Below are 21,504 nucleotides of genomic sequence, written 5' to 3'. Positions count from 1 at the left end.
CACTATGTAGGTTTTACTGGTCCCTAGGTAAGGTTTTGTTGACTTTGAGCTCATTTGCAGTGCCAGCAGTTGGTCAGAGAGTGTTGCACAGTCTCAGAGGTCCCATCCACAGCATTCAGCTCACAGCACAGTGGGGCTGTTGAGCTGATTTGCTTTCTTGGAAAGTGTTCAACAAAACCAATTAAACAGCTCAAAACAAACAAACAAAACTAAGGCCCAAATAAAAACGCCTTGCCCTGTTCCCCCCCACAGTGGGTTCCCTGCTATTCCCAAAGACATGGAAAAGGAAGCTACAAACGTGTTAGACTATAGAAACTGAGTTGCCATCAAAAAGAAACATACTATGCTCACCTTGAGAATTAAACTTTTTTATTTTTGCCATAGGAAGCTCTAAAAACTAACATCACGTGTTGATTAATGAAAAGTAGAACACAACTTTAAAAAGTATGTTAAGGAAAGGCTGTACAACTATATACATCACAGACTGGGGAAACCAAGGAATGTTCACATGGAACATTTCCTAGGCAACAGTGGTAGATCTCAGAATTCAATGTATATAGTTGTCAGCTTCTGCATCTTTTTATAAGCTGCCTGCCTTAAGAGAACAAAATAAATAAGTAGTAGATGTTATTCAATATTTCTTTAGTTCACAGAGTGGAATGTTATGGTACGTATCCCCAAAGAAACCAGACAGTGAGGATGCAGCCACCATTACCATATTCTGCAGCAGATCTGTAAATGGTTTTATATGCATAATAAACGACTGTGAGGTTTGTTACCTTAGTCTGTTGAAATTTTTCATTTCTATATAAATGCTTTGTCAGATTCAACCTTTTACTTCCATCATCCCAAAGCCAATTTCTTAATATTTACATAAGTTTTTTTATTAAGTTAAACTGGAAGTTAAATGCTTACAAAAACAAACAAAAACACAAATGTAAGTGCAACAGCCAGAAATCTAAATATAAAAGCTTGCTCATGGCCCCATAAAAAGTTTTCAAAGAATGGATTTAACATGTTTCCAAACCAATAAATACTGGAAGTGAAATTAAAGAAATGCTTTACATACCTCTGGACTTTGGATATTAAAATCACTTCCAAGGAAAACTGAAGACCCTGAGACACATGCAAGCACGAGTCTTCTAGCAAAAATAGTTACAAAGCCCTAATTTTCCAGTTTTCCTCCAAAAAGAGACCTTTACTAGGCACAGTTTAATTTAAGGTTTTAAATACATCAGCAGCAAATAGTGATAGCCATTATGTTTAATTCTGCACTCTGTAATGTATGCTTAATTCCAGATTCCAACACCGGCCATTTACTTAAGAGCTGGGCTCAATGATCCTTGTGGGTCCCTTCCAACTCAAGACTATTCTGTGATTAAACACATGTCATGTCAGTAATAAAAATAACATTGCATTTGTCTCCACAAAGCTGAGGAAGTCCCACCACAGCACCAGCCAGCTGTGTGACACAGGCAGTCCACACTCACATCCCATGAGGAAAATGCAGAAATGCCACCTCAGCTACATCCCACATTTAAAGCATGACCCATTGTATTCAAAGGGGTCTGCAATATGATCTGGAAATAACCAGGTATATCATGTTCTTGGCTGACAAAGGAGAAGTGCTGAGCATCATATGCACCACATAAACAAATCCTCCTCCCATCAGTGCTCACGTGGATTTCTGGTATCATTTTTGTAGCTCAACTTAGATTTGAACTGTTTCCCATTTAAGTGCCTTTCTGTGAAGAGTACTGTATGTCTAAAACCTTTAAATTTGAGAGTCATAAAATCAAGATACTAACTTAAAACATGAAAAAGAAAAGAGAAACCTGTAACTGCAATTCAAGCAATTAAAGGTTTCCATAACTAGTACTATGCACAATAGTCTTTCCCAGTCACTTGTAGAACTTGAGGATTTTCATATTACCATTTACAAAAATTCAACAAGTCACTAACTCTGAAATGCTAAACTAGGACTCCAGCAAATAGCTGCTTTTCTCTACCATTTCCTGATCAAGTTGGACATCTAATTAATCTTTTAACTTAAAACAGGCACCAAATGAAAGGAGAGTAAAATGGCAACATAATAAACCCAAACCTGGAAACACCTGACAACTAGACAATTGCAAAGAAATTATACTTTGGGTCATGGTGAATAAAGGGTATTTTCTGGTTGTTGGTTTAGTCCTCATCTTCCAAAATGTATAATTGGGGCAAGTGTGGGGGGAAATCCAAATCCCTGTTACACCTGAAGATCTAGCCAAACAGGCAATACATGATCTTCAGCAGTCTCAGTGCTAAACCAATACAACACTCATATGAATTCATAATTTTGAGAAGTTTGCAACTAAAAACAAATAATATTTTTATAATTTCAAAATTCAGGACTGAAGCCCTTCTTCTTGAAGTGGAAAAAAAAAAAAAAGAACAGCACTTATATCAAACTAATTACTGGCATTTTTTCCAGCAGTAAGAAAACACAACAGTGATTCTCAAGCTGTAAGAAGGTAAAATTATCTCCTTCCTAAGTGTTCTAAGATTCTTCACTATTCAGCTTTGTAGGGTTTGGTTTTTTCCCATTGCAAAAAGAATAAAATAACAAGGTCCAGGACCCTGAATACTTAGCTCACCACACTGCCAAGTGTAAGTAAAGTTTGTTCAAGTTAGCCCTAACTGAGTATTGCTTTTTGACAAGACTTTTTGCATGAAGACAGATGATTCATAATATTTATAAAAGCAGAATTAGGATGCTAGCTCAAAACCAGACTACTCCAGTGTAGTAGGGGATCATGTATTTTGGCCCCTTGTTCACAAATGCGAGTTGTGGGATTATTTTTTTAAACGGTTTATGATGAAAAAAATCTTACTGTTTTCTTGGTTAACATCTAAACAGAATTCAGCATTAAAGTGCTAACATGAAAGAAAGGGTTTACATGGTAAATAAGGGTACAGGAAATACCTCAATTAGTTTAGAAATATTTCTAGCTCTTTAGAAGGAATTGTACATTTTCAAGCCACAAGTCCTCATGTTTTGATCAAATTTAACATATTTGAAAACTCTGATAGTGCCTTAGAATGTCTCACTCTCTATTCAAGTAAATTTTCTGATTAATTGCTTCCACAAATCACTGCAGTTAACATGGTCCATCTAAGTGTTACCATTTGGTTACTTGGTAGAACAAGTTAACTTCTTTTGACTTTAACCTTTGATTTTACAGCAATTTCAACAGTTCAGTTGAAACAGCTGCAATGCTCCTGCACCGAACCCTTTTTTCCAGCATTTGAAACCTTTCAGTAAGATTCTGGTATCACAAACTCAAATTCAGTACTTCCCTCTGACGGGTTTTGTTTAAAAATCGTTTCATTTCCCTGCGGAACGAAAATGTCATCCCAGGTGATTTGTTTGGCTGGAGAGTTGGATGTTGTTCCCTCAGTGCCATCCTTCCCTGAGCCAACACGGTACACAACTCCGCCCTGGCTGATGCCCGGGACGCTGCTGGGGCGGTCGCTGATGTAGGCGTACTGCCGGATCTGCAGGGACCTGCAGGGGTGCAGCCTGTACAGCTTGGTGTCCCCAGAGGGGTCCTGGCTGTGCACGGATCTGATGTGGGAGATGGTGATCTGGTAGTTGATGAAAGATTTGCCGCACGTCAAGCACTGGTACCTCCGCTCCCCAGTGTGGTGCAGTTCGTGCTTGGTGCGATACTCTGCAAGGGCAAAGACTTTGTCACAGTAGCGACAGGGGTACTTCTTCTCCCAGGAGTGCACGTTGAAATGTCTCCGCAGGCTGGTCAGGCACGCGTACGACCTCTTGCACACGATGCAGATGTAGTAGACTCTGCCGTCCACTATGAGCTCGTAGTGGTCGTCGTGCTTCACTTTCATGCGTTTCCCCTTTGGAGATTCATCGCCAGACTTTTTGGGTGTGTCATCGGGCTTGGCTTCCCCTTCCTCAGAGTCACCCTTCACAGGGATGACTATGTCATAGGTGTCCTCACCGATATTTGCATACACCTTACAGCCTGTGGATAAGCCTCCTATTTCAGTTGCTGTATCTAATGTTATGATTTTCTGCCCATCTGCCACATTCTTCGATGTTAGACCCGAACTTAATTCCTTGTTGTTCCCAGAAAGGACATCTGAGATTTTTATTTTCAATTCTCCAGCTTTAGTAGATGGCTCTTGGGAAAATGTAACAACCTGTTTTTTCTGTACACCTGATCCTTCAGTGCTCCCTGCCTTAGGAACAGAAGATTGCTGAACCAAAGAGCTGCTGCTGACCAAACTAGGACTAGAGGAGCTAATGATATCGACATCATCTTCAACAACCTCTTCATCATCAACAGCAGTTGCTTCCACTTCAGTTACAGAGCCATTATTGGATGCCTGCTGGTTCTCCTCAAGTAAATTAATTGTAGGAGTCACATGTGTTTGATGCAAGGAGCTGGCACCGAGTGAGGAGTTAAGCAGAGGCTTGTTTAGCACAATGATATTAGGAGTAAAATGCTGTGGCATTGCCGAGGCGAATGATTCAGCACCTGACTGTGTCTGGCTCGGGCTCAGCTGAGTGGCAGACAAAGTGAGGTTCTGAGCTGCTGTGCTGTTCGTCACATGGGGAGAGCCACCACTGCCACAGGATTTTTGGTCAGAAGCTCCAGCTGGACTTGAGCAAGGCTGGTTCTGGCTTGCAGCATTTTTGTCTTTAGTACATTCTTTTGGAGGAACAATCTCAGAACAAAAAATGACATCATCATCCTCCTCATCCGAATCGCTCACTGTAATTTTTGTAGTCTCATATTCTATGCCATGTAAGGAGAATGACTGTGTTATAACTGGCATCCCATCTGCTGCCTCCTGACCCTCTGGCCTGATTACAGTCACCTGTGTTTCAGCATCTCTTTGATTCGGACTAGAAGCTGAAGTTTTTGAAGCACTGTCTTTGACCTCGCTGGGCACATTCTTGCCTTCAGCCGGAGGGATGCCCAGATCAGCTATGAATTTAACACCCAGCTCCTGCCCTGATTTAATCAGTTCATCAAGTAAATCAGATCGGATGCTGATTATTTTGGAACTATAAATATAATTAAGAATTTCTGCAAAAATTTCTGCTCTTACAAAGCTCAGTTCAACCACTTGACCAGCCACTGAGAAAAGCTGGTGAAAATACGTGCTTGAGGCTGAAAGGATGTTTCTGTGAGCTCGAAATTTCCGGTCCTCCACAATGACTGTAACATCACAAAAAAGTCCATGGCCACGTTGTTCATTCAAAGACTGAAGGAGCACACTAGAATATTGCGTGTCTGTTGCAGAAATAAGTTTTTTCCCCTCCATTCCTACAAAAGGAAAGCAAAAGATATCAAATTAGTAAAAATGCAGATTTACAGTTTTAACCGCATAACAACATTCACATATTTACTGTCTACTCCTTCTTTAGGAAAAAACAAATCTGAGGTACTGTTCAGAAGATTATGTGCTACTGCACTCTGCAAATTTGTTTCTTATCGTTGTTTGTCCTTTCCTCTTCTCCACGAGGTAAGTGGAATTCTGAATATACCCTCTGCTCTTACAAGGTGAGGAACAAAGAAACAACACCTCATCTGAAGCAACAGCAAGTAAGGTTAATTGTAAAACCAAGAAGTTGGAAGTTCTGGGTCCCAAAAGCAGCTTTAAACATTATTAGTAATTTCTTTTTAATTGTGAAATATTGCATAGATTGTTATGAGAAAACCCAATAGCATGAAGTTAATGGCCAGACACCAGAATCTCTGTGTCTGCATATAACAGTCAACTGAGTTAATGAAAACACTACGGATAGTGCATTTCCTTCCCCAGAAAAATAAACTTTTCCTTCCTCAGAAAAATAAACTTTTTTTAACCCCACGTCATATATTTGCAAGGCTACGTATGTCAAACTGAGACACTGAAGCAGCACCATAGCAAAACCGATCTGCTAAGTCAAAGCAACCTATCTGCCACCACTGCCCAATCAAAGCCTCCCAGTAAGCCGCAGAAAGCAACATCAAAATACAGAACAGCGAGCCACGGGCTCTAATTTTACCCGTAAAACTTCGATTTCCGCAGGCCGGGCCGGGCCGGGCCGGATGAAACGCCGATGCCGGAACCCCGCGGCCGCCGCTCGCCACCCCGGGGAGCGCGTCCCGCCCGGCTGCCCCCGCGACCCCGGGGGCCCGGCCGTAGAGCCGCGCTCCGAGCCGGGCCGCCGCCGGGGCAGCAGCGGCCGGGCCGCGGCCCGAGGCCGAGCGGCGCTGACAGCGGCGGGCCCGGGGAGCGGCCTGGCAGCACCGGGCCCGGGCTGACGGGCGGCCCCTCCGCCGCTCCCCGCTCGCTGAGCCGTGCTGAGCCCCAGCGGGGCGAGAGGGGCAGCCGAGCCCGCGTTCCCCGCGTTACCTGCGCCGCGCTCCGGCCGCGGCCCCGCCGCCTCCCGCACCTCCGGACCCTCCGCACCGCCGCCGGAGGGCGCTGCCGGCGCTGCCCTCGGCTCTGACCCGAGCGGCCTCGGGAACCTTCGGGCCGGGGCGGGGCCGGGCCGCGCTCCCGCCGCTCCCGCCCGGGCCGGGCCCGCCCCGCGCTCCCGCCGCCGGCAGCAGCCCCGAGGCCGCGGGGCTCCGGACACCGCCTGGGGCACACCGCCCCCCGCCTGCCGAGGTGCCGAGCGTGCGGCCCCGACCCCGCTCCAGCGCAGGCCGTGGGACGCCCCAGGACCCGCACAAGGGCCTTGCTGCGGCCTCGGCAGTTCCCGCCGGGCTCCCCCGCGTCGCGGCGGCGGCGAAGCCCGGCACCTGCCCTAGGGCTGACCGTGTGGATAGGGCCGTGCAGACGCTATTTCCCGCTGAGTGTCATTTCCTTCCCGGGGGCATCGGCGCTGCTCTGCCAACGCTGACGCAGCCGGCACCTCGGCCCGGCACCGAGGGGAGCTCACACCCACACCTGAGCTCAAACCCTCCCCCGCTCCTGCTGCGGGAGCATTTGTTTGGAATCCTTTCCGCCACAGGGACACGTGTTAGACTCTGCCAGCAGCTGTACAGACATGCACGGCTTTGACACAAAGTGCCTTGGACCAAAATGACTCAAATGCGCATTCGACATGTGGCCACCAAAGTGACACATCCACAGTGCGGCCTCTTGGAAACTCTTGCTGTTCAGGAATGCTCGAAGAACATCAAGATCATAAAAAATATTTTGTGTCTTTGGTTACTGATTTGTTCCTTTTTTTTTCCAGTATGCATTCTGTGGACTTGAACCACAGGGGTTCCTGATTTTTCTTAAGATTCAAAAACTTTTACAAGAACAAATGTCCTGTCAAGTTCAATGAAAAACATAACAGGCCACAGCCACTGACAGACATGACTGCAATCCTTCACCTCATAAATCAGCAATGAAATGGTCCTGCCCAGGTTTATGAGCAAGAAATACATAATAATCTTTCTTCTAGCAAGAATAATAATCTTTCTTCTAACAAGAAAATCACCTGCCAGGCTCCCTGTATTTGTATAGTTAGTAACAAAAGTTCCTTTTTGAAGTGAGCCTTCAGATTTTAGATGTTACAAAGCAGTTTCTGTTTATTTATAGGTTTTACCAGAGAGAGGAAAAATAATAGAAAACACCCATCAGGGAAAACAGAGGCTTTTCTTCCTCGTATGACCCTTCAATTATTTTCTCCTTTGATACAAGTTCTTTTTTTACACAGGAGGCTATATTAAATGAAAATAATACTATAATTGTTTTAATATTTAATCCAGTGCTTTTTTTCTCCTCCAAAAATGTGTGATGGCCCAAATTAAACAATTTCTTAGCCTTTCATCCTCCAGCTTTAAGGACTTGTCTTCTCACTGCCTCTTCCAATACTAAATAACTAACAGGAAAATTAACAGTTACAGATGAGCATTGACTTGGAAGGATCCCTGCTCCTGAGGCATCACCAGATCTCAAAAATCAGCTTTGAACCACTTATTCTGCAGCACAGAAATGCTGCCTGATTTAAAAGCTGCTGGGAGAGCTGCACCATCTCCTTGGCTTTTACCTTTCTCACAGCAGCTTTTCTCTATGGCAACTCCTTCTGTCTGACATAAAATCTGAACCCCTGTCACACTGCTGCAGTCAGGGCACAGATAAGGCTCTCCCCAGCTCAGCAGGTTTGACTGAAGCTGTCATCATCTTGCTGCACCTGAAAGCTGGATTTCAATGTGCTTTCTTTTTGTCAGCACGCATCTCCTATTTTAGAGGCTGTTTTTTCCACTTTTATGTTTAGATAAGCCAAGAAAGTGGTGATTCAAGTAACATAAAACCTTACAATATAAATAACAATATAAAAGAACCATTTTATCTAAGATGTTGACAAGAAACATCTAGGATACAGAACTACATGTGGTCTTTTTGGAAATGAAAAAATAAGAGAACCAATAGCAACTTTTATCTTAATGTATAGAAGTGATAAGAAAAACTTTGGGATGAAGGCTCTGAAAATGTGAAGTACAAATTTAAAGACATTTATGTGCAGGCTTTTGCCAGAAGACAAAAACTTATGCAATTCAGTAACCAGTTTTCAGTTAAGCAATTTGAGAAGCTCTTTTGTTTTTAAAAAATCCACTTTGTGAGAATAGAAAATTCTTTTAAAGAGCTGACAAATTTGAGAGACAAAGTAACATTCTTCATAATGAAAATATGTATTTTACATTAAAGTAAATTAAATTTTATAAGCAGAATAGTTAAGGGTTTTCAATAAAATTGAAATTCAATATTATCCTACCTAAGACTACCTTTAAGGACAGAAATATTCTTCCACAGTGGGAATTTCAAATAAATCATCACTGCTTCTGAAAGACTCTAAAATACAAATTTCCACTGGTTGCACCTTGAGGAAATCTCTGAGAGTATTTCTCCTGCTAATCCCATTATATAAAGTCTCATATAACTGAATTAAGAATCCAGTGATCCTTTTTATTTGCATTAGTAGTTGTTGTAGATGCTGTTATGTACTGCATGACATTATAACTTGTGCACTTCAAGTCACCTAACAATATTAGCTAACACGGGTGCAGAGTGCTCCTGAGGCAGATGTTTTAGTCACCATTTAGTCAAATCTGAAATAATCCAAAATTAGTTTGGCAAAATAATCAAAAGAAGGGAGAAACTGGGCTGTGCCCACACCGACACAGGCGACAGTAACACCACACACATGTGCAATCTCTGGTAAATCTTTCTTCCATCTGACAGATTTTTTTATGCTGCTTATGGTAGGTTTGGGAGCTAAAATACTGTTTAATTTGTGAAAAAGAGACTGGCATACCCTGACATAATTTCTAGACAGCATAAACCAGCATGGGCTTCCCAGGGTGGAGCAGCTGTCCAAAATCTGCCGTTTACCCAGAGCTGGCCAGACCCAGCCGTGTTACACTGCACTTCTAGAGCTGAGCACAAAATCGGGGTTTATTTAAAAAAGCTCCGTGGCAACGTGGTCAAACCTGAGGGGGAAGGGCGCTCACAGAGGAGCGGGTGTCTTATCTGAATACATAATTTGTATCATCTTTACACATAAAGGTTAAGGAAAAGACTTAAGATCATCAACTCCAACCGTGAACCCAGCGCCAGCACCATGTTCACCATCAAACCGTGTCCTTAAGTGCCATCTCCACAGGGCTTTTTAACATTTCCGGGGATGGTGACTCCACCACTTCGCCGGGCAGCCTATTCCTGTGCTTGATAACCTTTCCCACTAAAAAATTTCCTAATACCCAACCTAAACCTCTCCTGACGCCACTCGGGGCCGTTTCCTCTCGTGCTGTCAGCTTTGCCCGGAGCCGCCGCAGCGGAGCGGCCCCAGCACCGTGTCAGGCCGCGCTGGGAGGCGCCGGGCGCCCGAACACCGAGACCGGGCCTCGCCGGGCCGGGCCGTGTCAGGCGGCGCCGGGCCCGGGCAGGGAGGGGGAACCCCGCCGGGCACGGTGAGCTGTCCGCGGGGCGGTGCTGCTGCCGGCCCGCCCTGGACAGCTCCCGGGGCCGCGGCCCCGCACCGGAGCCCGCGGAGCGGGGCGGAGCCGGGCCCGCGCCGCCACCGCCCTCCGCCCGCGGCTCGCGCCCCGTCGGTGCCTCACCTTCCGCCGCCGCCGTGCACGCGTCCATCGCTGCCGGGCGGCCGCCGCGGGGCACAAAAGGAACCGCCACCGCCGCCGCCGCGTTGCCGGCCGGGCGGGTGGGGCGGTGACCCCGCGGGCGGGGCCGCCCCGCTCCCGCCCCGCTCCCGCCCGGCCGGGAGGACACCGGAAGCCGCCGGAAGCGCCTCCGCTTCCGCCATGGCGCCCGCGTCCCGGTCCCGCTCCCCGCCCGCCGCCAGCTCCGAGCGCCGCGGCCGCCGCTCCCGGTCCCGCTCCCGGTCCCGCGAGCGCAATGGCCCGAGGCGCCTGAGCCACCGGCGGAGCCGCAGCCGCTCCCGCAGCCCCGGCGCGCCGCGCTCCTCCGCGCACCATGGGCACCACCACCACGGCAAATGGCCCGAGTACTACGAGAAGGAGAAGGAGGAGATCCTGCGGCAGAGGTGAGCGCGGGTCGGGCCTGCCCTGCCGGGCCCCGCTCCCGGGAGGGGCGGGTGCGGCCGGGCCTGGTTCTGTACGGGCCCGTCACGGGCTCTCGGCCGCGTCACGGGCTCTCCGTGCGTTCCCCGCGGGAAGGGCCGCCCGGGGGGACGGGACGGAGCTCGGCTGGAAGGGGGTAACTGCAGCTACCGCCGATCCTCTGCAGTGTGCGGTGCTCTGCTGCCAGACTGCCCCTGCGAGCTTGCTCCTTGCTGCGAGTTGTTTCTTATCCTTACTGCAGCTGATTCAGGCGATTAGAAACACTGACGTGTAGGACTGAAAATGTTTGTGTGCTGGGTGTTGCAAACCAGGCATCAGTGACGGTGTTTTCCTTTACAGGAGACTCAATGAGAGAGAGAGAATTGGAGAACTGGGGGCACCTGAAGTCTGGGGGCTGTCACCAAAAGTTCCTGACCCAGAGTAAGGCATATTCTTTCTTCATGTTTTTTATAATATTAATTACATATCAGTTCAGTTTATAAAAATGTTTTATCTTTGTGTTAGTAATGGTGTCACAATACTTATTGTATCAGTTCCTTTCTGAAGCAACATAATGAGATTAGTATTTTTTCAACCAAATAATTCCAACGTACCAATATGCAGTATGTGATTTATTGTAGATCAGGTGGCTGTTGTGTTGTGGTTCTGACAGCAGTTCCCAGGCTAAATTAGCTCTTTAATATTTTACTCCCTTGCAAGGATTGACTCAAAATGTCTTTGGCCATATATATACCTTTGATCTTGAATACAACAAAACAGATTTTAAGTGGCAAACTGTTATTTTATTCAGTTCCGATGAGCACACACCGGTAGAAGATGAAGAGGCAAAATCTAAGAGTAGTTCTTCGGATTCCAGCTCAGAAGGTATTTTGTTTGGCTCGCACAGCTTTTTTGAAAATGGGAAGCTACTGTGGTTTAGAATCTGCTGCTGCTGCTGCTTGCAGGCGGTTCCCTGGCTTAGATGGGTAAAAGTGGCTGGGGTGGGCTCCAGCTCAAAGGAGAGCATTGCTTTGGGAAGATTAGGGAATATATATGGAACTAGATGCTCTTTGTTCTCTAATGTTATGTTTAAAAACATTCCAGAGGAAAAGAAGAAAAAGAAGAAGAAAAGACAAAAAAAAAACGTAAAGCATCCAAAAGAAAGCGCAGGAAACATTCTGAGGACAGCGACAGTGACTCAGAATCTGAGCAGAACTCCAGTGGTAAGACGAGGGTTTCAGCTTGCAGTCTGGCCTCAGGAAAGGGGACTTATGAATTTAGCATCCACTGGGCCTCTCATGCCAGAGATCTGTTTGATATGTTCTCATACGACCAATACTGCAGGGAGCTTTCTACTAACGTTTTCCCAGTATAAACATGTCCTATTGGGGGTGTACTGGGGCGTTCTGGTGGAGGCAGTCAGTGCTGGGAATGGGCTCAGGGTTAGGGCAGTGGTTAGGTTAATTGGTAGGGGTAGTGGTTAGTGTAATTCTTAACAGTAGGGTTAGGGGAGTGGTTAGGCTTAGGGTTGAGAGAGTAAAAGGACCTACGGCTCCAAGAGCACTGGGACTGGAAAAGGCATGCCAAGGCAATCCCAGGAAGGCCCCAGCATTGCTGTTCCTACATCTTTCTGACCTGGAAAACCCATATTATTGAGTTTGGGTTAGGGCTAGGGCTTAGGGTTAGGCTTAGGGTTGAGAGAGTCATAGAGCCCACAGATCCATGAATACTGGGTCTGTAAAAGGCATGACATGTTATTCACAGGGCAGTAAGCTACTTTGTTATAGCTAATAATTTCTTTTTGGTAATATATGCACTTTCTTTTTTCAGATGAAGATAAAAAGAAAAGCAAGAAGAGGAAAAAGAAGAACAAAAAGTAAGTGTTGTGGTTGCTGTGTCATTTTGGCTGCTGTTGGCTGGAGGGCAGCTCAGTTTTCTTCGCAGGCCCTGAGGGAGCCTGAGGACCTTAGGTCATTTGCAAGAGCTGGCAAATAATATTAATTTGATGGATTTTATTTAAATCTACACAATTGTTCTGCAAAAACAACTCCCTGTAGAGCCACTTTCTAACACTCTATGAAAGTCAAAACAGAACATATATATATATTGTCTTGGCTTTGCTGTAAAGTGTTTTGTATGAAGCAGCAGACAGCCATTCTTCCTATAGGTGGAAGTTGCCTTAAGAAACTAATTATTTGAGTATGATTCCAAGCACCTTCTTTAATCTTAAATTTTTGATAAATAGCATGTCTGTCTGGCTTTATCACAGGAAGAAGTATAAGAAAAAGAAAGCTAAGAAGAGCAGGAAGGAATCCAGTGATTCAAGCAGCGAAGATTCCGATGATGAAATGCTTCAAGGGGATGATCTCTGGATAGAGAGGTCAAGTAGGTTCACCTGACTTTAAACTTGGGTGGAAACTTCTTGACATCCTTTTTGTGAATTTGTTGTTAGGTGTTGCTGACCTGTGTAACCCTTCTGATAACAAAGAACAATGGACAAAGATTAATCTTCCTCATTATTTGATTGTTGCAGAAAATACTGAAGCTGATAGTTTGATTGGACCAGAAGCTCCCAAAACTCACGCATCTCAGGATGATAGGCCTTTGAAGTGAGTAGCCAGCTCTAATGGTACTTTGATCAAATCAAGTAAATCAAGTGTGAAAGTTACTGTTCGAAAGGGCTGTTGCAACAATAATGCATGCAGAGGGAGAAATGCTGTGCCAGAAACTCACAGACTGGTTCTAGTGGTGCTACACTTTCCCCTGGCCTGAATTTGGGTAGAAGAGTCTGCTTAATGCTTTTTAGCCTTGATTCCTAGAAAAATGAATTGTAAGTGCCTTTATTCTAAAGATCTGCAGTATTGTGACTTTGTAGTGTCATCAGAATGAACTCAGCTGATAATGTAAGATATTGTTGCTAGTGTTGCCATAAGGAAGAAACAGGCCAATATGTGGGAAACAATAAGAAAGTGTTTAAAAATGCAGCTGTATATAGTAGTGAAGAGGGAAGTTGGATGTTTAGCTCAGGCTCTCTCTATCTGAAACTACTGACATCACCACTTTTGTTTTTTAGCTATGGCCATGCCCTCCTGCCCGGGGAAGGTGCAGCCATGGCAGAGTACGTCAAAGCAGGGAAGCGCATTCCCCGCAGAGGCGAAATCGGCTTGACCAGTGAAGAGATCGCTTCGTTTGAGAGCTCTGGTTATGTCATGAGTGGCAGCAGGTATGGGTTTGATGATGGCAATGGTTCAATGGAATTTTCAAGAACTGCTTTCTCTGCTGGCTGAACAGAAGACTGCTTCCAAGCTCTACTTGCAAGCATTGAGGAGAAGGTGTTCTGCTTGCAATAATCTATGCTAAGCTCCCCATTGCTAGGGATGGATAGTGAGTTTTTCAAGGACACTTTCTCCTCAAGAGCCAAAGTTCTTCACAGGCAATACTCTTCTAATTATTTCAAATTAAGAAGTGCTTGTGTCAGGTGGCTCAAGGGTGGTCTGTTTGGACAGCCCTGGGGATGTGCTGGCCCTTCAGCAGGAGACAGATCAATGTGTGAGAGGTTGGCTGCACTTTTTTTCTCTATGACCAGCAGGAATCTCACTTAAATTTTGGTGAGCCAGCAGCTGACATCTGGGGGTAGGGGAGGCTTCTGGCTGACTGCCTGAGAACAGACATCCCCAGAAGTCAGTTCCTTGCTCTGTCACACTCCTTCCTGGGAAGGTTAGTGTGCAGTTTGGATTATCTAGTTTAGATACCTGTTTTGCCAGTTGGCATGATCAGCACAAAAGATTCAGATACCAACTTTAAGGACTAAGTATAATTTGCTACAGTGCAAAAATGCAAAGAATTACAAAGGATAAGCTAAGTAATGCACCTAATCATTACTGCAAAAGATTGCCTAGAGTGATTAAGAAAGATACATCACCAGTTACCCTAATACTTTACCATCATCCAGGTCTGCACATGAGCTGGGAGCCCCAGTCACAGCAAAGGATTGGAGAACCATTCCTGGGAATTCCTACATGGTGTGTCCACCTGTAGACAAGGCCTCCATCTTTACTGTGGGAGGGCTCAGCTATTAGACTGTAGAATAAACAAGCTTACACAACTTCTAGTGCAGGAACATTTGGTTTCATCCTCCTCTTGGGTTCCACCCAAAGCCTGGCCAGGACTCGAGGAGGAACCAAGGGAGCTGGCTTTGATCATATACCTTCAAACAAGGCCAGATGCCTGATTTCATGCCTTTTTCTGGCTTCTAAATGCAGAAAGACAAGTATATTCTTATCACACTACATATTTCACTAATGATCATGGATATTACCTTAGTGAGTGGACACAAATATAACATTTTGTTGGAAGGTTCATCTAGAGGACAGCTTTGGCTCAGGACCTGTTACCTCAGTACCTTTATTTAAAGCCCTTGAACACATTCAGGGCAGTGGATGGCTGGAAGCTGTGCCAGGGCACTGACAGCCCCTGCTGATGCTGATGCACCCCTGTTCCCCCCACAGACACCGGCGCATGGAGGCTGTGCGGCTGCGGAAAGAGAACCAGATCTACAGCGCAGATGAAAAGAGAGCTCTGGCATCCTTCAACCAGGAGGAGAGGAGGAAACGAGAGAATAAGATCCTTGCAAGCTTTCGAGAGATGGTCTACAGAAAGACTAAAGGCAAAGAGGAAAAATAATGCTTCATTTGAGCTGCACACCATAGCTTGCACTGCGTGGCAGCTAGCACAGTCCAGCTGTGATTTGAAGAAAGCTGCAGGTGCTGCAGCACCTTTCACCCAACAGGGCCAAGCTCAGGAGTGGATTACTTGTGTCGAGGAAACAGAGTTTTTTTCATCAGATTGTCTTGGATGGTTTGTTTACCATCTACAAGGAATCCCTGTAAAGAGAAAGGATACAAGGCAGGAACAGGTGGGGAAGATTAGAGGTGTCTTTGTTCTGCACTCGCTTTGAATCCAACAAGCCAAAGGATCCCATGGGAAGGTTTTGTTACCTAAAGTCAATAAGTGTGATTTTTTTATTCCATTTATTTTAATTAATCATAGGATCATTTATCTTGGGAAAGACCTTTAACAAACTACTACCACCAGTAGCAAAAATGAAGGAATTCCTGAGTTCCTGTTTTAAGATCCAGGACAGTCCACTATTTTTTCACAAGTCTTTTAAATTTAGGTTTTTCCTCAAAACAGTTTAGTTTGGTTTGTGATTCAAACCAGACATGTACATATTTGTAAATGAGTTTGTAATTTAATAAAGATGGGCTTCAGTTACTTTAGAGCAAGCAGATGGCAACTGAGGTGTAAAGTAACAGTAGTAGGAGGGTCTGATCTTCAATCACTGAAACACATGGTGAAGAACTGAGTTGCTTGCTTCTTTTTCTCCTATGTTATACATAGGCATCAGTGCAGTAAGCTGCAGTGATTGGAACCCCTGGATGTACGCAGGTGGGAACAAGGATGTATCTTTCAATTTATTTGAAATGTTTTTGTTTATGGAAGTGTTCTAGATTAAACCCTTGTTTTAACTCCTGTAGTATTTTACTTTGGTCTGTTTCAGCAGTATTACATGGCTTGCTTTAAACTCTGTGCTTGGAGGCTTTGCTCAGGCAGTGCTTATGTGGTGGTTATCTTTGATTCGACTGCCTATTTCCAAACATATCTCCTAGAACTTCTTTTTCTCAAATGTTTTTAAAACAAAATGGTTTTGAGAGATGGGTTGGGTTTTTTTTTTTGTTCTCCTAATTTATTTATTTTTCCTCTACATCTAGCAACAGAGACATCTTGTATATTTATATCAAGAAAATAAAAGTCCTAAAGTCCTATAATGTTTTTCCTGGAGTTCCACAGACCTGGCGCTCACAAACAGCAAATCCTGCCCAGCTACCTCTTCCCATTCACACTCTGGAACCTGGTTACATCCTGCTGTCCCCACCTGCCCGGGACTGTCATACACAGCCAGCTGCCACGGCAGGGCATAGATGATTTTGCACAGGTTCAATGCTTCTTATCTATCCACAAAATAGAAATGCTGCTAAGGAAGAGCTTTTTCTCCCATCATGTTTATTTGGTTCTCCACAACAGAGGACTGGTAATGGTGAATTGGAGCTGCTCATCGGGAAGCAAGTCTTTCTGCACACAGTACTTTATTTTCAATTATGTCCTGAAGCCACTTTTCTCTAAACTCACACTGTTCTGGCCTAGAGAATGGAATAAAAAGAAGGTAGATTGTAAGCATAATACTGAATCCAAGTTTGGCCAGGTGAGAGCTGGCCTTTAATCCACCATGTAAGGCTATCTGCTGCAATAAAGACCCCCACCTAGATCCATGTAAAGCAGGACAAATTTCTGAGAATGCAGATGCCCATAGGGTAGCTATTCATGCCTCTGGGGGTGAGGCTAGTGATAAATAGGGTCATTTCATGGAGCAAGGTTTTGACAGCTTCCACTCCTCTGCTATTACTGCAAACTTATTTACATCGAGCTCCCTGTTTGTTTTTGGAATGGAAAACCTTGCTAAAACAGAAGAGTAATAACATTTACCTCCGAATCAGCCTGCTGGACTCCAGTCGGTAGAACACCTCCACAGGTGCAGTCTGCAACACAGCAGAGACAGGGCAGAGGCCAGGTACAGCCCCTCAAAAAGTAGACATTGTAATTAAGTGAGAGATACTATTTACTTTAACCTGGATATTTGGTTGAGGCAGAAGAGAAGATGCTGCTCAGGGACGGCTGGACATTGGTTGGCGAGTGGTGAGTAATTGTTTTCATTTGCACCACTTGTCTTTCATAGTGGTTTTTTCTCTGTTTTTATTTCCCCCAATTTGTTACTGTTCTATTTATTTTTTAATATTATTACACTCTTTTTACACTTTCAATTCTCTCCCCCATCCCATGGTGGTGGGGAAGGAGTGAGCAAGCAGCTCTGTGATGCTTAGTTGCCAGCTGGGGTTAAACCACAGAATATTATTTGGGGATCCATAGCTGTTAAGTAAAAACACTAAGGTTCAGTATGACTTAAGCCTGGAGGTAAGAAGTCTACTCAATGCAATTTATTTCATTTTTTTCTCTTGAGTTGCAAGAGTTCATTGTACAGGTGCAAACTTCAAGCTGATCAGGAAAGGGATTCTGAGACAGCTTGAAGAGTGAAGTGCCACTCCCTCTCTACTGAGCCCTCATTCTGTAACTCACCTCTACTCAGCCCTTCTTACAGCTGCCCAGAACAATTGTGGCTTGGAAAGGGAAGAGGGTAAGAGCAGGAAAGCAGATGTAGGATCCTGCCAGATTCTGTCAGTCAATGATTTGGGAACTAACCCAGCCTCCTGCTCTGTGCCTTGCTCCTGTTGCCAACCACTGCCATGTTTCTATTAGGCCACATCTAAACCTCCTGCCATTGTTCTGGCAATGTCCAGGCCTTGTCAGCATCTTCACAAGATCTGCTGGCTCCTCACCAGCCTCTCCACTGTCCTGGCACTTCCCTGCCTCAGGAATGCCACTGTGCTCTTGTCCCTTAAAGGACTAGTGCATCCCCACCATTGCTGAGTACTTACGTCAGGTTTGAGCTTGGAGATCACTATAACGAAGTAGACACTCGCTGTTGCTCGTGGGATGGGTTTTCTGCGTGTTGGGAGGCCCCAGCAAGCTCTGTAATGGTACCTCTTGCTGTCCTTCAGTTCTTCTTCCTCAAGAAATTCTGAGTGGTGCAGCCAGCTTTCATGAATGTCCCATGTCTGTTGAACAAACACATCACACTGAGACTCCCTATGTCTAGTAGAGCTGACTTGAGTGTGGTGCTAAAAAGGAACAGAGGTACTCTCCTTTAATTTTTCATACTGCTTAACAGTGAGAAAGTGTGGCCTTCCTGAGTGGATGGAATTGTGACTCACAGAAATTAGTTCTTCAATTTGCTGCTGTCCTATCTCCACTGTGAAGTTCTTAGCTGTAGTCCACGGGATATTTTTGATGACATGCTTGCTTTCTGAAACAGATAAAATGCTAACAAATCCTCCTGAAAAGATTCCAGCAAGTTCTAGTAGAGTAAACACAATACCTTTCTCTTTTTCCTCGTCCTCTGGGAGACAGTCCTCTGTACTGCTGCTCTCATCTTCCGGGGGGATGTGATCTTTTTCCTCACTGCCAGCTTCTTCCTTTTCCTCCTCCATTGGTTTCACCTTTAGAGAGACAAACGCACAAACATGGAGCGAGCATTGGTCTGAGAGCTGCAGGCCCCGTCTGAGGAGCAGCCCGGGCAGCAGCGGGCGGTCCCTCACCGCGGGCAGTCCCTCACGGCCCCGGTTCGCACCCCGGCCCTGCTCACCCCGCTTGGCGCTCCCGGGCCGGCGTGTTGCTTCTCCCCCGCTGTCCGGCCAGGCCGGGAGTCTCCAGGCGCGGGGGGGGGGCCGGGCCCCGGGGCGCTGCGGTCCCGGGGTGGGTGTGCGAGCCCGGGGAGCGGAGCCCGGGCCCGGCGCTGTCCCCGCCGCTGTGCGCGGCCCCGCGGGCACGGGCGGTGCGCGGTCACCATGGCGAGGCCGGGCCTGCCCCGCGGAAACCGCCCGAAGCCGCTGTCCCCGGGGAGGGAGGGCGGTGTGAGCAAGAAAACAGCTCTGGGATCCAGGCGGGCTCTCTGCTTGTCGTATTTTTGCCACTTTGGACAATTCGGGTGCTAAAGCAGCCCCCAGTCTGTGCTGTGTCCAGCCCAGTGCGCTGAGGCGCTGCAGGCTCCGAGCAGCCGCGCTGGCAGCACAGAGGCCCTCAGAGGGAAAGGATCACCGGGACTGTGCAGGAGAAACCAGAAATGTTTAAGCAGATCACAGGGTACTGAACTCCCAGCAGCTCCTCTTCCAGCATGACTGGAGGCCGTGGGGCAGAGGGTAGGAGCAGAGATTGCCCTGCAGCCTGCATTGCCAGACCACGGTGAGCTGTGTCCCTGGAGGTCCATGAGGGAGCAGAGATCCACCTGCACCCCAGGAACGAGCCACGCTGGAGCAGAGGGATGTACCCAGGCTGTGACCCCCTGGAAGCTCATGCTGGAGCAGAGGGATGTACCCAGGCTGTGACCCCCTGGAAGCTCATGCTGGAGCAGAGGGATGTACCCAGGCTGTGACCCCCTGGAAGCTCATGCTGGAGCAGAGGGATGTACCCAGGCTGTGACCCCCTGGAAGCTCATGCTGGAGCAGAGGGATGTACCCAGGCTGTGACCCCCTGGAAGCTCATGCTGGAGCAGGCTCTGGCAGGACCCTTGTGCCCATGGAGAGAGGAGCCCACTGGAGCAGGTTTGCTGGCAGGAAATGTGACCCTGCTGCAGCAGCTGGTTCCTGAAGGCCTGCACATTATGGGACTGCATGGGACCCATGCTGGAGCTGTTCATGAAGAACTGCAGCCCATAGGAAGCACTCACACTGGAGAAGTTAGTGAAGGAGTCTCCCCATGGTGGAGCAGGGGAAGAGTGTAAGGAGTTCTCCCCAGAGGAGGAATGAGCAACAAAGACATGGAATGACATTGACCACAACCCCCATTTCCCATTACCCTGTGCAGCTCAGCAGGGAGGAGGCAGAAAATATCATGAGTGAAGCTGAACCCAGGAAGAAGGGAGGAGTAGGGGGAAGGTATTTTATGATTTGTTTTAACTTCTCATTACCTTGCTGTTATCTGACAATACATTAAATTAATTTCTCCAAGTCGAGTCTCATTTGCCTGTGATAGTAACTGATGAATGGTCTCTCCCTCTCCTTGTTTCAACTCACAAGCCTTTCAAGGTATTTTCCCTCCCCTGTCCATCTGAGGACAGGAGTGACAGAGGGGCTTTGGTGGGCACCTGGTGTCCAGCAAGGGTCACCCCACCACAGCAACACAAATACAAGGCTGAACACATGTATAGCTTTATTTAAGAGTTAAATCCTTTTCTATAGATAGATGAATTTTTCAAAGCGTTGACACCTCAGTTTATGTTCTCCAGACCCTGAAAAAGAAAAAATAACAGCTGTATCTGTGCCATTCTTGCCACTAATGTGCAACACGGCATATCTGAAAATGCAGATTTTCAAACAATACTTAATTACCCAGGTTTTAATTAGAACAAAATTTAAATGCACATCCCCAGAGGCAGGCCACCTACAGGCACCGAGTAAGATCTGACAAGAGCGACCAGTGCCCACCTCAGCGGCCCTGCCAGAGCTCGGGGATGGGGGAGCAGCCCCTGGGTCCCGCTTTCCCCCGCGGTACCTGCCCAGCTCCCCCAAACCTGCCTTGGACACGTAGTGCTTGTTGACACCCGACAGCCGCCGGTCCCTTTCCAGCAGCGTCCACTCGTAGGGATAGCGGGCGATCCTCTTCTCCTGCAGGCACAGAACTGCCCGTTAAGGGTCGGGCAGGGGCTCCCGAGGGAAGGCGGGGTAAGGGGAGCCCCGGGAGGAAGGGATCCCAGAGGGATGCAGGGACTGGGGGATCAGGGCGGCCCCGGTGGGGCAGCGGAACCTCAGGGTCCCGGATCCCGGGACCTGCCGCCCCGCCCCGCGCTGACCTTGCCGCCGTTACAGAAGCGGTGCATGAAGACGGTGGCCGTGCCGGGGATGGTGAGGCAGACGCCCATGATGGCCATGCCGGGCAGGATCTCGTACCACATCCTGCCGGCGCTGGTGTCGGTGTCGGTGTCGGTGCCGCTGCCCCTGCGCCGAGTGCCGGGGCACTCCCGGCCTGCCCCGCGCCCTTCCCGGCCTGCCCCGCGCCCCCTCACAGCCTAGCGGGTCCGAGCGGGCAGCGGGAGCGACAGCGCTGCCGGGGAGCAGTCCCTGGCAAAACGTGAGGCCGTGTTCGTGTCCCGGTTCGCCCGATACCGCTCTCAGTCCCGGTCCCGGTCGCGGCCGCTGACCCCACCGGTATCAGCGTCTGCGGGCGCGGTGCACGCTGGGAGTGGTAGTCCGGCGGAGGCAGT

At 47.3% G+C, this 21,504-nt stretch overlaps 4 protein-coding genes across 6 annotated transcripts; 1 reads left to right on the top strand and 3 right to left on the bottom strand.

Annotated features, from left to right (window-relative positions):
• Positions 1 to 352: 352 nt before the first annotated feature.
• ZBTB33 (zinc finger and BTB domain containing 33) lies at positions 353 to 10,236 on the bottom strand. Of its 3 annotated transcripts, none has more exons than XM_030967662.1 (2): positions 10,119 to 10,236; positions 353 to 5,339 (listed from the first exon to the last, which is right to left on the bottom strand). In XM_030967662.1, exons 1-2 carry the CDS (start codon positions 10,144 to 10,146, stop codon positions 3,298 to 3,300), a joined length of 2,070 nt encoding a protein of 689 aa, XP_030823522.1. In that variant the 5' UTR covers positions 10,147 to 10,236; the 3' UTR covers positions 353 to 3,297. The 3 variants fall into 3 exon arrangements, with proteins under 3 accessions (XP_030823522.1, XP_030823523.1, XP_030823524.1); XM_030967663.1 differs by lacking the exon at positions 10,119 to 10,236 and adding an exon at positions 6,415 to 6,457; XM_030967664.1 differs by lacking the exon at positions 10,119 to 10,236 and adding an exon at positions 6,065 to 6,161.
• An 80-nt stretch (positions 10,237 to 10,316) lies between these two features.
• Positions 10,317 to 16,107, top strand: NKAP (NFKB activating protein). Its single transcript, XM_030967559.1, is given in 10 exon segments — positions 10,317 to 10,558; positions 10,935 to 11,015; positions 11,386 to 11,459; positions 11,679 to 11,705; positions 11,708 to 11,797; positions 12,405 to 12,450; positions 12,844 to 12,959; positions 13,108 to 13,183; positions 13,648 to 13,797; positions 15,083 to 16,107. Coding segments are annotated over 10 exon segments (1,077 nt in total). The 3' UTR covers positions 15,258 to 16,107.
• A 462-nt stretch (positions 16,108 to 16,569) lies between these two features.
• Positions 16,570 to 19,331, bottom strand: AKAP14 (A-kinase anchoring protein 14). The gene is made up of 6 exons (XM_030967819.1): positions 18,892 to 19,331; positions 18,625 to 18,745; positions 18,461 to 18,552; positions 18,125 to 18,304; positions 17,118 to 17,170; positions 16,570 to 16,774 (listed from the first exon to the last, which is right to left on the bottom strand). Exons 1-6 carry the CDS (start codon positions 19,093 to 19,095, stop codon positions 16,687 to 16,689), a joined length of 738 nt encoding a protein of 245 aa, XP_030823679.1. The 5' UTR covers positions 19,096 to 19,331; the 3' UTR covers positions 16,570 to 16,686.
• Positions 19,332 to 20,436: 1,105 nt separating this feature from the next.
• NDUFA1 (NADH:ubiquinone oxidoreductase subunit A1) lies at positions 20,437 to 21,503 on the bottom strand. Its single transcript, XM_030967714.1, has 3 exons — positions 21,094 to 21,503; positions 20,819 to 20,908; positions 20,437 to 20,532 (listed from the first exon to the last, which is right to left on the bottom strand). Exons 1-3 carry the CDS (start codon positions 21,193 to 21,195, stop codon positions 20,512 to 20,514), a joined length of 213 nt encoding a protein of 70 aa, XP_030823574.1. The 5' UTR covers positions 21,196 to 21,503; the 3' UTR covers positions 20,437 to 20,511.
• Position 21,504: the final 1 nt, after the last annotated feature.

Source organism: Camarhynchus parvulus, chromosome 4A (assembly GCF_901933205.1).
Source record: "Camarhynchus parvulus chromosome 4A, STF_HiC, whole genome shotgun sequence".
In the NCBI taxonomy this organism is placed as follows: domain Eukaryota; kingdom Metazoa; phylum Chordata; class Aves; order Passeriformes; family Thraupidae; genus Camarhynchus; species Camarhynchus parvulus.
Note: the sequence above shows the minus strand (reverse complement) of the source record. Positions and strands in the feature narration are given on the sequence as shown.

Coding starts and splice junctions, on each gene's coding strand:
- ZBTB33 (XM_030967662.1), bottom strand. CDS start 10,146: ATGGACGCGTGCACGGCGGCGGCGGAAG. Junction 5,340..10,118: donor GTGCACGGCGGCGGCGGAAG/GTGAGGCACCGA, acceptor TTCCTTTTGTAG/GAATGGAGGGGAAAAAACTT.
- AKAP14 (XM_030967819.1), bottom strand. CDS start 19,095: ATGGTGACCGCGCACCGCCCGTGCCCGCGGGGCCGCGCACAGCGGCGG. Junction 18,305..18,460: donor AAATTGAAGAACTAATTTCT/GTGAGTCACAAT, acceptor TTTGTTCAACAG/ACATGGGACATTCATGAAAG. Junction 17,171..18,124: donor TCTCCAAGCTCAAACCTGAC/GTAAGTACTCAG, acceptor GCTGTGTTGCAG/ACTGCACCTGTGGAGGTGTT.
- NDUFA1 (XM_030967714.1), bottom strand. CDS start 21,195: ATGTGGTACGAGATCCTGCCCGGCATGGCCATCATGGGCGTCTGCCTC. Junction 20,909..21,093: donor GCTTCTGTAACGGCGGCAAG/GTCAGCGCGGGG, acceptor CTGTGCCTGCAG/GAGAAGAGGATCGCCCGCTA. Junction 20,533..20,818: donor ACAAGCACTACGTGTCCAAG/GCAGGTTTGGGG, acceptor TTTCTTTTTCAG/GGTCTGGAGAACATAAACTG.